The sequence below is a fragment of the Borostomias antarcticus genome (genome assembly GCF_949987555.1).
Source record: "Borostomias antarcticus genome assembly, chromosome: 6".
Lineage (NCBI taxonomy): Eukaryota > Metazoa > Chordata > Actinopteri > Stomiiformes > Stomiidae > Borostomias > Borostomias antarcticus.
The window spans coordinates 7853344-7868292 of NC_140239.1; the positions used below are offsets into that span (position 1 = coordinate 7853344).

The following is a 14949-nucleotide window of genomic DNA, read 5'->3' on the forward strand; positions in this document are numbered from 1 at the left end:
GTGTTCCAGTCCGGCCCCCACCTGGAGCTGAGTGACCCTCAGTCCTCAGAGACGTTTGTAACCGGGCGGGGCCAGGTGTACAGCGGCCTGAGGTGGGTGTGTCCTGCTGACGAGGCCGGCCAGGACTCTGGCTCCTCCCCCGACACCAGCCCTCACCCGAACGCCCAGCTGGTGGCCTTCCCCTCCTCGCTAGTCTGCCAGCTGCTCACAGAGTAGGTGCTCCTCCACAGGGAGAGGAAAGACCAGTTAGCTGAGTGTTGGCGACCTCTTCTAGTATGTGTGTGTGTGTGTCTGTTCTGTCATTCTAGTGTACAGTACGTCTGTTGCTTATTTCGGTATGTGTCGGTTCCAGTGTGTATCTGTTGTTATTGTGTGTGTGCTTGTATCTGTGTTTCTGCCAGCGTGTCTGTTCTTTTCTGTGTCTGTTCTAGTGTGTATTGTATGTTGTTTCTAGTATAGGTCTGTGTTAGTGTGTCTGTGTTTTCTAAAGTGCTCTATAGTGCGCCTGTTGTTCTAGAGTATGCCTGATGCTCTCATATATGTGTGTGTTGTTGTAGTGTACGTCTGGTGCCCTAGCGTGCGTGTCTGTGGTTCTAGCGTATATCTGATGCCTTAGTGTGTGTATGTATGTATGTGTGTGTATGTGTGGGGGGGGGGGGGGGGTGCTAGTGTATATCTGATGCCCTAATGTGTGTGTGTCTGTGGTTCTAGTCTATATCTGATGCCCTAGTGTGTGTGTGTGTGTATCTGTTGTTCTAGTGTGCGCTTGTCATTCTTCAACCACCTGGAGGAGCGGTTCAAGGCGGCCCTGGGCGGCGCCATGACGTTGCTGGCGGCCAGGAAGGAGGCGCTGCTCTCGGAGCATGACCTGAGGCTCCACCTCCACCAGCCCCGCGCCAGCCGGATAGAGATGGACGTCCACAACGCACGCGCCGGTCAGCACCACACACACACCTCACACACAGGGGCCCAGTCCCAATGTCCACCCTTGCAGACTCGCAGACTTAAGGGCGCGCTCCCGCGAAGTCCGCGAGGGCTTAGGGGTGTCCCAATGTCAACTCGGCAAGTGCGCGAGGGCTCTCCGGCAGCCATTTTGAGCCCTTTATGGCCCCTTCCCGTAAGTCTGCATTTCTGCAGACTTAGCCCAAGGGAATTACCCACAGTTCATAGCGTCGTGACGTGAAACACGGGGTTACCTGAAGAACAGCCAATAAACAAGCACGGACAGATCAACCTACCCTAACGTTCACGTTACAGAACAAAATATGTTTTCATGTTGTCAGCTGGACTTGCTTATCTGCACAAGTAGCCTTATAATTATTTTGGTTTCATTATTTTTAAGTAGGCCTATGGGTTATTAACCCCATGGGTTTGTATAATGTGATTTGATTAAAAATATGTAGGCTATGGTTATAATTTACATCGATTTATGTTGCTCTAAATCATATGATTGCCCAGTTAAAAGCAGTATGACATTAATTACCCATTTCGGTGCAGTGTTCTTTGAATTGAGATTTCCAACATGAATATGGAAAGAGTTGTGAGGTGCAGGAATGTGTATACATAATATATTATCATTCTTAAGTTAATACTTTTGGATTCATCACAAACAAGAATCACAGGCAGTAATGTAGGATCGATGCGATCCTACTAACAAATACTGGGTTGGGTTGATATTTGATCGCAGATGCGATCGCATATGACCACAAAATGAAATGATTTCAAGTTGAACAAATGTTTTGAGGGTAACACAGAGAGTTCTGATAATGTAAAGGGGATTTGACTCAGCCAAAATTAATTTACACGAAGGCCTACAAGAAAAACATGTACAATTTACAAATTGATTTAAAAAAAGCCCCACGCCCACAATAGTAAGAAATATGTTTTCACGTCAACGTAATGTGATGTCACAAGTGCTGTCCCATTCCTTGTTATACCAATTCGAGCCCTTGCAGCCTCGCGCACTCGATCACTTCACCAGGTGACGTCAATAAGTCTGTGAGGGCTCAGGGCTTGAGGGTTTAGGGGGGACATTGGGATTGGGCCAGGGACGGCGCTACACCGGGGCTAGGCGGGGCTATAGCCCCGTCACAAATCTGCTTAGCCCCGGTTAAGCCCCCTCAAACATTTTGGTATATTTTTTATTTTAAAATAAAATAAAGAAGTAAAAGTTCATAATCAGCCATTCTCTCTTCATAATCAAGTCCCATGGTTGCGTGCTCGTGCTACAGGTACCCTGCGATTTACATGCGCGTCGTGGGGTCTGGTCTGGTTACTATGCCTACGAGCCACAGCTCGCCTTGCCAGACGAGTTGCGCTGATGTGAGTGTGCTCGTATGTTAGCCAGTCGGGGGGGGGGACCTGTCAGTGTACGGGCGGGTGGAGAAAAAAAGTACATTTGAAACTTATTTTGAACACAACACGCGAGGGACGAGGGTAGCTCGTTATGACAGTGTTTGAATATTGGCCAATCACCACCAACTTCACTTTCACTTTCTCCCGCTGTGAGTTTGAGGACGATTGCATTTGGATGAGGTAAATGTCTCTCAGTCATGAGGGTAAACTAGCAAACTTTATAAAATCAGACATTGGATAGCCTACGATTAAATCAACAAATGAGTTTTGAATCAGAACGCTTGATGGCTTGCTACAGATTTTTTGCCTACTAGCACTAGCATAAGTAGCCTAACTTTCGTCTAACTTTAGCTAACTGGCCAAGCTGGCTGACAAGCAACAACTGCTTATTATAGCTATGAAAACGGTGTGTTTATACGGCGTGTTAAATGTCAAAATCATTCCTACGCCCTTGTCATGAAAACTTTTTTCTTAGCACCCCCACGTATTGGTCAAGCCCCTCCTTAGCCCCTGGAGAGAAAAAATCCTGGCGCAGTCTATGCTCACACACCATAAACACACAGCTCACACCACAAACACACACCTCCCATCACACCATACACACACCTCACACATCATAAACACGCACCTCACACACCATAAACACACACCTCCCATCACCATAAACACACACCTCCCATCACACCATAAACACACACCTCCCATCACACCATACACACACCTCACACACCATAAACACGCACCTCACACACCATAAAAACACACCTCACACACCATAAACACACACCTTCCATCACACCAAAAACACACACCACACTCCATAAACACACACCTCACAGCACACCATATACACACCTCACACACCATAAACACACATCTCCCATCACATCATAAACACACACTTCACACCGTAAACACACACCTCACACTCAAACTCCTGTGTGTGTGTGTGTGTGTGTGTGTGTGTGTGTGTGTGTGTGTGTGTGTGTGTGTGTGTGTGTGTGTGTGTAGCGGAGCTAGTGCTGCACAGAGAGCGCGTGGAGCGTCATTGTAAGGGCGTGCTGCAGGCCCTGGGCGACTGCAGGACAGACCTCCAGGAGCTGCAACGCCGCCAGAACCAGCTGACCGAGGACTTCAGGACCCACGTCTACGGCATGGAGGACGTGTTCGCCTCCGCCACCAAGTCTGACGTGTGAGAGAGCGCGCCCCTGGCCCAGCTACATATGCATCACACCTGCTACACACACCAACACACCTGCAACACACCAACAGACAGTCAGACGTTTATGGCACCCAACTCCCATGGAAGTGGACAGAAATAGACAAAGTTAAATGGAATTTAGAAACAAAGGAACAAAGAAAAGTGTTTTTACCACTACACACCTGCAACACACACCAACACACCTGCAACACACACCATTACACCTGCAACACACACCTGCATCACACCTGCAACACACCTGTGTTACACTTGCAATCTTCCTCCACTCCAACTGAACTATATCCTCATTGTCTCTGTCTCTTCCTCTTTCATTGTGTGTGTGTGTTTGTGTGTGTTTGTTTGCGTGTGTGTTTCTTTGTGCATGCGTATGCATGTGTGTGTGTGTGTGTGTCTGTTTGTTTCTTTGTGTGTGTGTGTGTGTGTCTAGGCTGGTGGGTCTGTGCAGGAAGCTTCAGGCCAGTCTGGAGGAGCACATGGAGGCGGTCCAGGGCTCCCAGAGAACCTTCAGACAAACCCTGGAGGTCCGTCTGGAGGGACTCAGGCAGAGCAACGCCCAGCTGCTTACCTCCTTCAAGTAGGACGCCTCCTCTCATCCACCCTGCTCCTACTCTTCCTCTCCTCTCCTCTCCTGTCCTGTCCTCTCATCTCCTCCTGTCCTGTCCTCTCCTCTCTTTCTGTCCTGTTCTGTCCTCTCCTCTCTGTTCTCCTCTCCTCCTCTCTGCTGGGTAGAGTAAGACAACTGTTTCTCCTCCTCCTCTCCTCCTCTCCTCCTCTCAGGCTGTTTTCTGAAGGAGGGAACTTCACCCCTAAGGAGGTCGAGGTTTATCACAAACGCCTGGAGAAGATGACCAAGCGCATCGAAGCCGCCGAGGAGACCATCCTCCCGGACATGGAGGGGAGCGAGTCCAAGTGTCTGGAGCAGGTAGACCACCTGGCCGGGGGCCGCCACTGCGGGACGGGGGTCTCGGGCCGGGGCCGGGGCTGGGGCTGGGCTAAGCTAAGGGCTTGGACTGGGTCTGTAAGTGGGAATGGAGGCTGGAGACCGATAGCGGAACCTCAGGAACGCCCCTCAGTACTGACCCATCATGCATTTCCTCCAGGCGAAAGACATTATCAACAGATTTGAGGAGAAGTTCCGCTTTCTGGCGGTGGATCTGAAGTTCCTGGAGAGAATACAAGGACTGTTGAGCAACACACAGGTTCAGATTAAAAGTGAGGTGGGTATCTGTCTGTCAGTCTGCCTCTCACTCTGTCTGCCTCTCACTCTGTCTGTCTGTCTGTCTGTCTGTCTGTCTGTCTGTCTGTCTGTCTGTCTGTCTGTCTGTCTGTCTGTCTGTCTGTCTGTCTGTCTGTCTGCCTGCCTGTCTCTCTCTGTCGGTCTCTCTGTCTGCCTGTCTCTCTCACTCTCTGTCTGTCTGCCTGTAGGCTCTGTCTGCCTGTCTCTCTCACTCTCTGTCTGTCTGCCTGTCTGTCTGTCTGTCTGTCTGTCTCTCTGTCTGCCTGTCTCTCTCACTCTCTTTCTGTCTGTCTGATTCTAACTCTCTCTCTTTCTATCTGTCTGTCTGTCTGTCTGTCTGTCTCTCCCTCTCTGTCTGTGTCTCTGCCTGTGTGTCTGCCTCATATCTTCTCTCTTTTGGCTCTGCGCCAGGCCTCTCACCAGTATCATGTCTCCCTCACAGGCCACTAAGAGCAACATGCACAAGAGGAAGATCAGCAGTCTGCTGGTTGAGCTGGAGAAGATGGTGGATGCCTCTGAGGCCAGCAGAGGCCTGGTTGAGCTGGAGAAGATGGTGGATGCCTGTGAGGCCAGCAGGGGCCTGGTAGAGCTGGAGAAGATGGTGGATGCCTGTAAGGCCAGCAGGGGCCCAGCTACGGTACTAGACCTACAGCACCTGAAGTCAAATAGCCTAGGTCTAATCATGGGGCTATAGTCCTACCAAGGAAATCCATACCATTGTAGCACCACCAATCAATCAATCAATCAAAGCTTTATTTGTATAGCGCATTTCATACCCAGAGGCAACACAATGCGCTTAGTTACATACATAGTTTTACTAGTGTACTCAGACTAATGTAGTATGGCCCTGGTGAGGTTGTCCTACGTGTATCTCTGGTTTGTGTTGTAGACATCGAGCCCAGAGGAAGTCTTCACCTTCACCTGGTCCATACTAGAGGAGCTGAAGGCACGCTGCCAGTATCTGGACTGCTTCCTGGTCAGTCAGTGGTCATGGTGTTGGAGCTGCGTGTACTGTAGGCTGTAGCCATACAATCCTACATAAAACCTTTTAGCCACACAACCCTGTATTGTGTATTCTGTGTGTTCAATGTATTGTGGTGATCTGTGTGTGTGTGTGTGTGTGTGTGTGTGTATGTTTGTGTGTGTGTGTGAGAGAGTGTGTGTGTGTGTGTGTGTGTGTGTGAGAGAGAGTGTGTGTGTGCGTGAGTGTGTGTGCGTGTGTGTTTGTGTGTGTGTGTGTGTGTGCAGGACCCCTCCATGGCGGCCCCCCTGCCTGACTGTCCTCTGCAGGGCTCCTTTGCGCTCGCCGCGCGCCCCAAATCACGGAAACAGGACAAGACAGGAAGTCCCTCCTCCGACAGCCTTCTGCAGCCCAGTCGCATGGGCGTGGCCTTCAGAGAGGACGCTGCTGTGGGGGTCGTCAGGGGCCTCCTGCGGTAAGAACACTACTTACTACTATAGTACTACTGTGGTAAGAACACTACTACTGTAGTATTACTGTGGTAAGAACACTACTACTATAGTACTATTGCAGTAAGAACACTACTATTATAGTATAACTGTGGTAAGAACACTACTACTATAGTACTACTGTGGTAAGAACACTACTACAGTACCATAGTACTACTGTAGTAACGCTACCATAATACTTATACCACCATAGTACTGCGGTAAGAACACTACTACAGTACATGACATTACATTACAGTCATTTAGCAGACGCTTTTATCCAAAGCGACTAACAATAATTGCATTTAACGTAGGAAGAGCCAATGTACTACTACTTGCCAGAACTCACAAGTGCATCTTCTTTCTAAAACAAGTGACTAAGAGCATAATCTAGTGCTGAAGGCAAAGTGCAAGAATCACAAGTACCATAGTACTACTGTAGTAACGCTACTATAATACTAATACAACAGTACTACTTCGGTAAGAACACTACTACAGTACCATAGTACTACTGCGGTAAGAACACTACTACCATAGTACTACTGTAGTAACACTACTATAGTACTACTACCATAGTACTACTGTGGTAAGAACACTACTACCGTAGTACTACAGTAGTAACACTACTATAATACTACTACATTACTACTGCAGTAAGAACACTACTACCATAGTACTGCTGTAGTAATACTACTACTACTACAGTACTACTGCGGTAACTAAGAACACTACTACCATAGTACTACTGTAGCTACTATAATACTACTATAGTTTTATTACTACTATTTCTACAGCAATACTACTGTCCTCAGCTCTGCTCTCAACAGCCACAAATGCACAGATGGTGTGTGTGTGTGTGAGCACTGATTACAGACATGGTGTGTGTGTGTGTGTGTGTGTGTGTTTATGTGCGGGTGTGTGTGTTTGTGGATGTGTTTGCATGTGTGTGTGCGTGTGTATGTGTCTGTGTGTGGATATGTTTGTGTGTGTGTGTGTGTGTGTGGATATGTTTGTATGTGTGTGTGTGTGTGTGTGTGTGTGGATATGTTTGTATGTGTGTGTGTGTGTGTGTGTGGATATGTTTGTATGTGTGTGTGTCAGGTTCACCAAGCCCACAGCTCCGCAGGAAGCCCATACAGAGGCAGCAGAGAGGGGCTCCGGAGCTGCTGCAGGTACAGCAATACCTCTGGGTGTGTGTCTGTGTTCATGTGACCTGTAGTGTGACTTCAGATGAGTGTTGTGTTGACGGTGTGTGTGTGTGTGTGTGTGTGTGTGTGTGTGTGTGTGTGTGCAGTCAGTTTGTCATCTCCTGTGGGCTCAGATCAGAGGCCAGGAAAGACCCATAGTCAAACAGCCCTGGAATCACTACGCAGGTCTGCCGAGTCTGTCAGCGCACAGAGGTACACACACACACACACACACACCAACCTAACTAACACTCCCCACCCAGTAGAAATGTACATAACTGCCCAATCTCTTCTCCTGTCTTCAAAGCGTGAAGAGATTCTCCAAACCCACTCGCTTTGACAAGAGGTTCCAGGTGTTCGGCCCCAAACCGGAGGAGCACGGCGCGTGAGCTCCCTGAACGCCTCAACATCAACACCAATCCTCAGTTTCACTAACGCGTTGCCATGGTTTCAAGCTTAACTGCAACTCCTGTGTTCCAGACCGACCTTCAAGTCTGCGATAGCCAGCGTCCTGTGGAGGACTAATGACGTTCTGCTGCTAGAGGCAGAGGTATGACACCATTGTGTGTGTGTGTGTGACTGTGTGTGTGCAGGGGCAGGTCAAGGTGGTGATAGGCCCTTCAGTTTGTATGTGTGTGTGTGTGTGTGTGTGTGTGTGTGTGTGTGTGTAAGGTGCCAGTCACATGTACCTGAGCGTCTGTATTTGTGTGTGTGTGTGTGTGTGTGTGTAAGTGTAAGGTGCCAGTCACATGACCCTGAGCGTCTGTACTTGTGAGCAGGACTTCTACAAGAGGAAGGAGCGTCGGCCAATCACGCGGCCCCAGTACCTGCAGGAGACGTTTGAGCAGTGTGCCGAGGAGCTGAACAAGAGGCTGCTGGCCTATCACAGCCAGGCTCAAGACTACCACAACGACTGTCTCCAAGGTCCGCAGCACGCACTCACTTAATGAACTCTGACCTTCACTGAGCCAGACCCCAACCACTGTCTGCAGCCTGGTTAGCTGTGGCCTTTAAAAGCTGAACCATCAATCCAGCTTGTTTACACTAAGCTTACAACGCATTCATCAAACATTACAGTTCTGTAACATTAACTCTGCTTGTCCCTCTGTCTGTCCCCCTGGCTGTCCAGAGTTCCTTACAACATTATAGTGCTGAAACACTAACTGTGCATGTCTGTCTACCTGTCCGTCTGTCCCCCTTGCCGGTCCAGAGTTCCGCCAGCAGCTGCAGGACTTCGAGGAGTGTCTGTCCAGGGTTCCAGAGGTGCTGGTTGGTGACCTGGGGCAGCGCCACTTGGACAACCTGGCGCGGGACACGGCAACCCTCCGACAGGGGTTGCGGCGCACCCTGCTGGCCAGCGAGGACATGAAGGTGCGCTGCACCTCGGGCCACAAAGCCCACCCCATTCCTGATGCCATATCAGCGGTCATGCACACACACCCACACACACTCGTACACACACGAATCCTTCATTATTCACATACATAGAGACAGAGTATGCCACATTACTGCAGTCTCTGTAGACTACTTACTGTAGTATTGCGGCTGACTGCGGTGTGTGTGTGTGTGTGGATGTGTCCAGAGGGAGCACAGCAGGAAGCTGAGTGTGCGTCTGAGCCACCCAGCCTGTGAGGCGGAGCTGCAGGCCTTGGTCAGAGCTGAGGAGGACAGGCAGCGAGACCTGACCGAGACTATACGCAGCGCCCAGCTGGAGCTGGAGGTACCCAGCGAGCCACGACCCCGCCCTGACCCTCCCGACCCTGACCCCTAACTCCCGCCTGACCGCCCTGTGTTGTTGTCGTCTTGTCAGGCGAGCGTGAGGACACACGGGAAGGAGTTTGTGGCGGCGTTGGCCTCTTTGACTGAGAACCTGCTCTTCCAGATGGACAACCTGCTGACAGTAGACCAGGTCCAGACAGGAAGTAGGTTCCCTGTGTGTGTGTGTGTCAGTGTGGGTGTATGTGCGTATCATGCAGAGCCTCACAATCGTCCACCCCCCTCCCCTCCCCTTTGTGTAGAAGCTGAGGTAAGGACGGAGAATGTCACCAGCCTCGTCCGCCGCCAGCAGGCCGGCACTCTGCACGAGCCGAGACAGACCGGAGCTCAGATCCCCAGAGGAAGCAGGTAAACACCACACACACACGGCCCCGACCGACGCCAACCAACTCCCAACGCCCAACATTCTAAAGCTGGCAGTTGCTGTTAGTATATTGGAAGTTTAAAAATCAGCTGCAAAATCCATCCAACCGACGCCAACAAACAGTCCAACGTTGGTGTTGATTGGGGCAGTGTGCAGGCACTTTTAGAGCCACCCGGATACGCTGCTGGGGGTCGCCATAGACAGCGTACTTCTGTCGGGAATGTGTAGCAGCTGTAACGGACAGGACACGGTTGTGTAAACAGGACGAACGCTCTAGAGTCTGTGTCTCTGCGTGACAGGACCTGGCCGGGGATCACTCTCCTCACACCGCCCGGCGCCGCTTCGGGAAAAGCGTCCGTTACCAAGACCGCAAGAGCCTACGCCACCAAGGCTACGACGACAACCTCCGTGAGCGCGGCTACGACGGCTTCCATCACCACAGCTAAAACCACGCTGGGTCACCTGAGAGCGGTCGAGGCGCGGGACGCCACATATCAGGTGACACGCCACGCCACTCACACCGGTTGAACGTGCACCAGGCGTCACCACAAACCAGCAACATGAATAACGTATACCGGTCAGGTGACACCCACCAGGCTTACCACGTACTTACTTGCCGCCATTGGTGCTTGAACGTGTGCGTGAATGGGTGAACGAGAGGCCATTCTAAAGTGCCTTGTCCGTTAAAGTAGAAAGGCGCTCTATAAGTGCAGACCATTTACCATTTTCCTGGCGTTACCCTCTATTACTGTAAAACGTGTGTGCTCATGTGTATGTGGGGTTTGTGTATGTTTGTAACTTTGTGTGTGTGTATGTATGCATGTTTGCTTGTAACTTGTTTGTGTTTGTGAGTGTGTATGTTTGTAACTGTGTGTGTATGTAACTGTGTGTGTGTGTGTTTGATTGTATGTCTGTGTCCACAGCGCTTTAAGCAGCGGTACAGAGAGGAGCAGGAGAAGGTGGAGGGGGAGAGTCTGGCTCAGCAGAGGGAGGTGCAGCGCTGGGCGGAACATTGGAGAGGACTACTGACCAGCCTCACACACATCAACGCTGAATAGAGCAACACACACACACACCTGCACTGGGCCAGCTGACAGAACAGTGGAGTGAGCACAAATAAAAACACAACTCAAGGGAGTTTAGAATGTATATGACAATATATATGTACAGTATTCATGATCTCTTTGACTACTGTTATAACACATGAAATAAACCATATTTAAAATATTAAAAAAAGCATGTTAATAACCACGTTTAAAGTTTTTAAAAATGTGCAAGCCTTGGTTTAGTGAAAGCGGAGTGCAGGAGAGGACAGTTTTAGAGTGAGGTGATCATCTGCCACGTCCCCATTGGCAGTTCCTGTGTTTCCATTGGCTGTTGCATTAACGGACAACTTGCTCCCATTGGTCAAGGCCTGGATGACGTCCCTCTCTGCGCCCTCAGCCTTCTCCCTGAAGGTCACTGATCTTGTCGATGGAGTGCAGCAGTTGAGAAACCAGACACAGAGTCTCCGCTCCTGTCAGTAACTGCCTGTGGGATGAGGGTAGTGACAGACCACCTGGTTTAACAACTAGGACAAAAAAAAAACCACTACAATGTACAACCGTCTCTAAGGTTGGCTGTAGTTGGTGGAAACAGTAGTTTACTGTAATGTTTCTCATTTCGAACGGTAATTGGATGACTCGCCAGCCCACAACATATTCAAATAAGAGGAACATGCCTGATAGCTGGACTTACTTGATGGATGTTTCTGCGTTGAGAGCAGCTTTGTTGAGGTACTGCGAGGCCACAAGAGCGTTCTGCTTCATGGTGTTCAGGACCGCCGTCTCTCCTGCCCGCAGTCTGTCATTCTCAGTCCTGTAGCCCTTCACCTGATCCTGCAGGGACACAGCTCAGAGCTTCAGCTCTGGTCAGAACTGCCCTAACAAACACTTTTCCTCTCACTCTTTCTTCCCACACCCTTTCTCTCTCTCGTTGTGTTGACTTCCGCCCACCCACCCTCCTATCACCGCCACGGTCTAACCTGGCCTTTCCCAAAGCAACGTTTACGCAACCTTAGTTGCTCGGAACTAGGCTGCTTCTCGGAACTAGGTTGCGTCACCCCCGGCAACTAATAAGCAACTTTCTCTCACTTTTTTCAACTACTGTAGTTGCAAGGACAAGACAATCAAAACACAGATATTTGTCACATGACATTCCACCCAAAACAAATGATCAGCTGGCTACCATGGAGATGGTCAGACTCCCCTGTCTGTCAACACTGGTTGATGCCACTTTGATCACATTATAGTTCCTTCCTGTAACTGTCGAGTTGTAAGGAATCATGTCACTTTCATCTGCAACTAAGTTGCTTTGTACAACCCCAGCCTAACACACACACACACACACACACACACACACACACACACACACACACACACACTTTAAAATGATACAGCTGTTATCAGTCTAACCTGTAGTTTATGAAGCTCCAGCTTCAGTTTGGTCATGTTGTTTTCAGCCTTCATGGCTCGTTTCTGTCAGGAGAGAAGGACCCAGAGATCAGAGAGCATGCCAGGCATGCAGGGCTCAATGGTCAGGTACAGCCATTCTGCAGTCAGGTATGTGTCAATAACAAGTCAGGTTTAATCTGTTAACAAGTAAACTAAATGTTTTTTTCTATTAACTCATGACATTTCATAGCAGATTTTTTTTCCAATAAATGAGAATTGATTCCCGTTCAAGGAATCGGCTCTTTGTGGGATCGACTCCCAGCCCCAGCAGTACTGAGTAGTCAGATATGGTCAGTTAGGAATCGACTCCCAGCCCCGGCAGTAATGATGAGATGAGTAGTCACACGTGGTCAGTTAGGGTCAAGGGTCAGTAAAACCTACGGTCATCAAGTGCAGGTTCTGTTCGACGGAGTGGACCATGGTCTCCAGCGCCTCAGCCTCCCTCTCCTCCTGAAGCCTCCTCTTGTGCAGCTCCTCGGTCAGCTCTCGTAGTCTGAGGGCAGGGAGCCGTCGAATATCTTAGCATATATATCTTATCCTATTGTACAGCTATATTTATACTGACTGAATGTATGTCGGTACATATATATCTGACTATTTATACTGACAATGTATGTAGGTACATACAGTATATACCCGTTATGCATTATAAGTCATGTTATTTACGATCATATACTGTACAATGGCCGATATCAAAGTTTCGTCAAGCGGTGCACTCTTGAGATATAGCCCGTCGCTGCTAACACACTCAATGGATCCATAGGTACATAGACAAAATCCCTAAAAAAAAACCGTTCGGAAGCATACTTTGTGGCGATTTTTTACCAGAACATCAACGGACACCAGTGTCCACTCAGTGAGTTTCCTGTCTTTGAAAATGAGAGTTTATGGTGTTTTTGAGGGATTTTGTCTATGCACCTATGAATCCATTGAGTCTGTTAGCGGCGACGGGCTATATCTCGAGAGTGCACCGCTTGACAAGACTTTGATATCGGCCATTGTATATGATCGTAAATAACCTTATAACATGGCTTATAATGCCAAATTCCAAACCTGTCCTGTACATTTGAGTGCATAAGTGCTTAGTGTAAGTATTTAACTAGGTGTACTCGGTCACCTTCGATCGTCAGTCTCGGCCTTCTTTATGAGAGCTTTGATGTTCCTCCTGAGCTGTGTGTTCTCCTCCTGCAGCTGAGACACACACAACCAAGACACTGTCAAACAACACACCTGGCCCTACCCATCAGCCTGCTCTGCTACAATGATGTACAGACGTGTGTGTGTGTGAGGGTGATAGAAAAGTGTAACAAGAGTGTGTGTGTGTGTGTGTGTGGAGGGCACGGCACTTGAGAATAATGTGGAGGACAGGAAAAGAATTGTGCATGTTTGAGGAGGAAAAGGATGGACAGCACTTTTATCCAATGCGATTTAAAATGGCTTCACAATGGCCTCTAGACTCGACCATTACCGGCCTGTAGATGTTCTTCGCTGTGCGACTCTCATTCACACACCAATGGTGACAGCTGCCATGCAAGATACTAGTGTACTCATTGGGAGCAATTGCCCATGGACACTCTTGCCCAAGGACACTCCGACATGTGGACAGGAGGAGCCGGGAATCGAACCACCGACCCTGCGGTCACTGGACGACCTGCTCTACCTCCCTGAGCCAGAGCGGCCCCCACAGGAGAGGAGGAGCGTGTGAGAGAGGTGCGTACCCTCTGCAGGTGGCTCATCCTGCCCTCCGTCCGGCTGCTCTGCCCCCTGTAGGCCAGCTCCACCATCGACGTCTCGTCGTCTCCTTCGTAGTCCACCGGCGCTCGCTGGGACTCCTGCCACAGCGACTCCTCCCCTAGCAGCGATGGCTCCTCCTCCTCCTCCTCCTGCCAGGAGGCGTCCTCCTCCGTGCTCGGCGGTGGGGAGGAGGGGTCAGAGTAGGTGCTGCTGTCCGCCGCGGTCTGGCTCAGGCCGAACTCCTGGGACCGCTCCTCCAGGGCCGCCGGCTCGTAGCTGCCGGTCCAGTTGTCGTCCTCCGGCTCCTCGCCTGGCTGCAGCGCCGGGTCCGGGAGTCTCTGGGGGGGGTATTCTCTGTCAGACGAGAGGCTGCTGCCATACGTCTTCTTTAAGGACACACACACACACACGATTAAATCCACCAGCTGCCTGTCCTGTACTGTTGTCAAGTTGTCATCTCTGTTATCATATGGCGTGTGTTTTTCATTACAGTGTGCTGTTTCCAATTCCTGCATGCATAGTTTGGATGGCAAGTCATAGATAGGAGGACAGGACAGAGAGCAGATAATTAAGGCAGTTACCTTTCTGGTCGGGTAGTACTTCTCGTCTGGGTCCGTGTGGAGATCTGGGCCCTTGTTCTTACTGCGGATGAACTCTTTGAAGGAGAAGGGATTCAGCTCGTCGCCCTCCTCTTGGACCTCGTCTAGGATTACATTTAAGAAATACAGCATTATGTTCACTTCTGCACACCCAAACAACACACACACACACACACACACACACACACACACACACACACACACACACAAACGATTAACATATGGTGTGTTTGGTAGCAACCATGTATGGCTACATAGCAACTTACCATCCTCGATAATCAAAGTTTTTGCTGAGGTTTTCTGTTTCGACATGCTGGCGGTCGATCAGACAACAGAGGTTCTTGTGATCACAGTTACAATGATGTTAGCTAGCTAGCTAACCAGCTAACGTTAGCTAGCTAACTACCTACCTAGCTCTACAAGGACACAGAGGAGCTATGCACAATACATCTAGCTAGCAACGCAGCATAGCAAACCGAGTATATAGTCGACTACATTAGTTTCTCTAAACTATTCTACTAGACTCTACCGTTA

General features: G+C 49.6%; 2 protein-coding genes across 2 annotated transcripts in view; one reads left to right on the plus strand and one right to left on the minus strand.

Moving 5' to 3' along the window:
- The window catches only part of ccdc180 (coiled-coil domain containing 180), a gene marked incomplete at both ends in the record, with an annotated part of 17774 nt that extends 7126 nt beyond the window's left edge, over window positions 1–10648 (plus strand). The window contains 20 exons of the mRNA XM_084439672.1: window positions 76–212; window positions 760–935; window positions 3367–3547; window positions 4005–4151; window positions 4355–4499; window positions 4678–4794; window positions 5257–5451; window positions 5704–5790; window positions 6063–6250; window positions 7365–7435; window positions 7585–7663; window positions 7758–7835; window positions 7931–8000; window positions 8230–8374; window positions 8661–8821; window positions 9033–9170; window positions 9261–9372; window positions 9469–9574; window positions 9890–10088; window positions 10514–10648. Coding sequence (XP_084295798.1) covers window positions 76–212; window positions 760–935; window positions 3367–3547; window positions 4005–4151; window positions 4355–4499; window positions 4678–4794; window positions 5257–5451; window positions 5704–5790; window positions 6063–6250; window positions 7365–7435; window positions 7585–7663; window positions 7758–7835; window positions 7931–8000; window positions 8230–8374; window positions 8661–8821; window positions 9033–9170; window positions 9261–9372; window positions 9469–9574; window positions 9890–10088; window positions 10514–10648 — 2667 coding nt within the window. The remainder of the gene's footprint in view (window positions 1–75; window positions 213–759; window positions 936–3366; window positions 3548–4004; window positions 4152–4354; window positions 4500–4677; window positions 4795–5256; window positions 5452–5703; window positions 5791–6062; window positions 6251–7364; window positions 7436–7584; window positions 7664–7757; window positions 7836–7930; window positions 8001–8229; window positions 8375–8660; window positions 8822–9032; window positions 9171–9260; window positions 9373–9468; window positions 9575–9889; window positions 10089–10513) is intronic.
- Window positions 10649–10846: 198 nt separating this feature from the next.
- Window positions 10847–14939, minus strand: entr1 (endosome associated trafficking regulator 1). The gene is made up of 8 exons (XM_084439849.1): window positions 14682–14939; window positions 14398–14519; window positions 13801–14202; window positions 13200–13273; window positions 12464–12575; window positions 12044–12106; window positions 11328–11467; window positions 10847–11120 (listed from the first exon to the last, which is right to left on the minus strand). Exons 1-8 carry the CDS (start codon window positions 14725–14727, stop codon window positions 11030–11032), a joined length of 1050 nt encoding a protein of 349 aa, XP_084295975.1. The 5' UTR covers window positions 14728–14939; the 3' UTR covers window positions 10847–11029.
- Window positions 14940–14949: the final 10 nt, after the last annotated feature.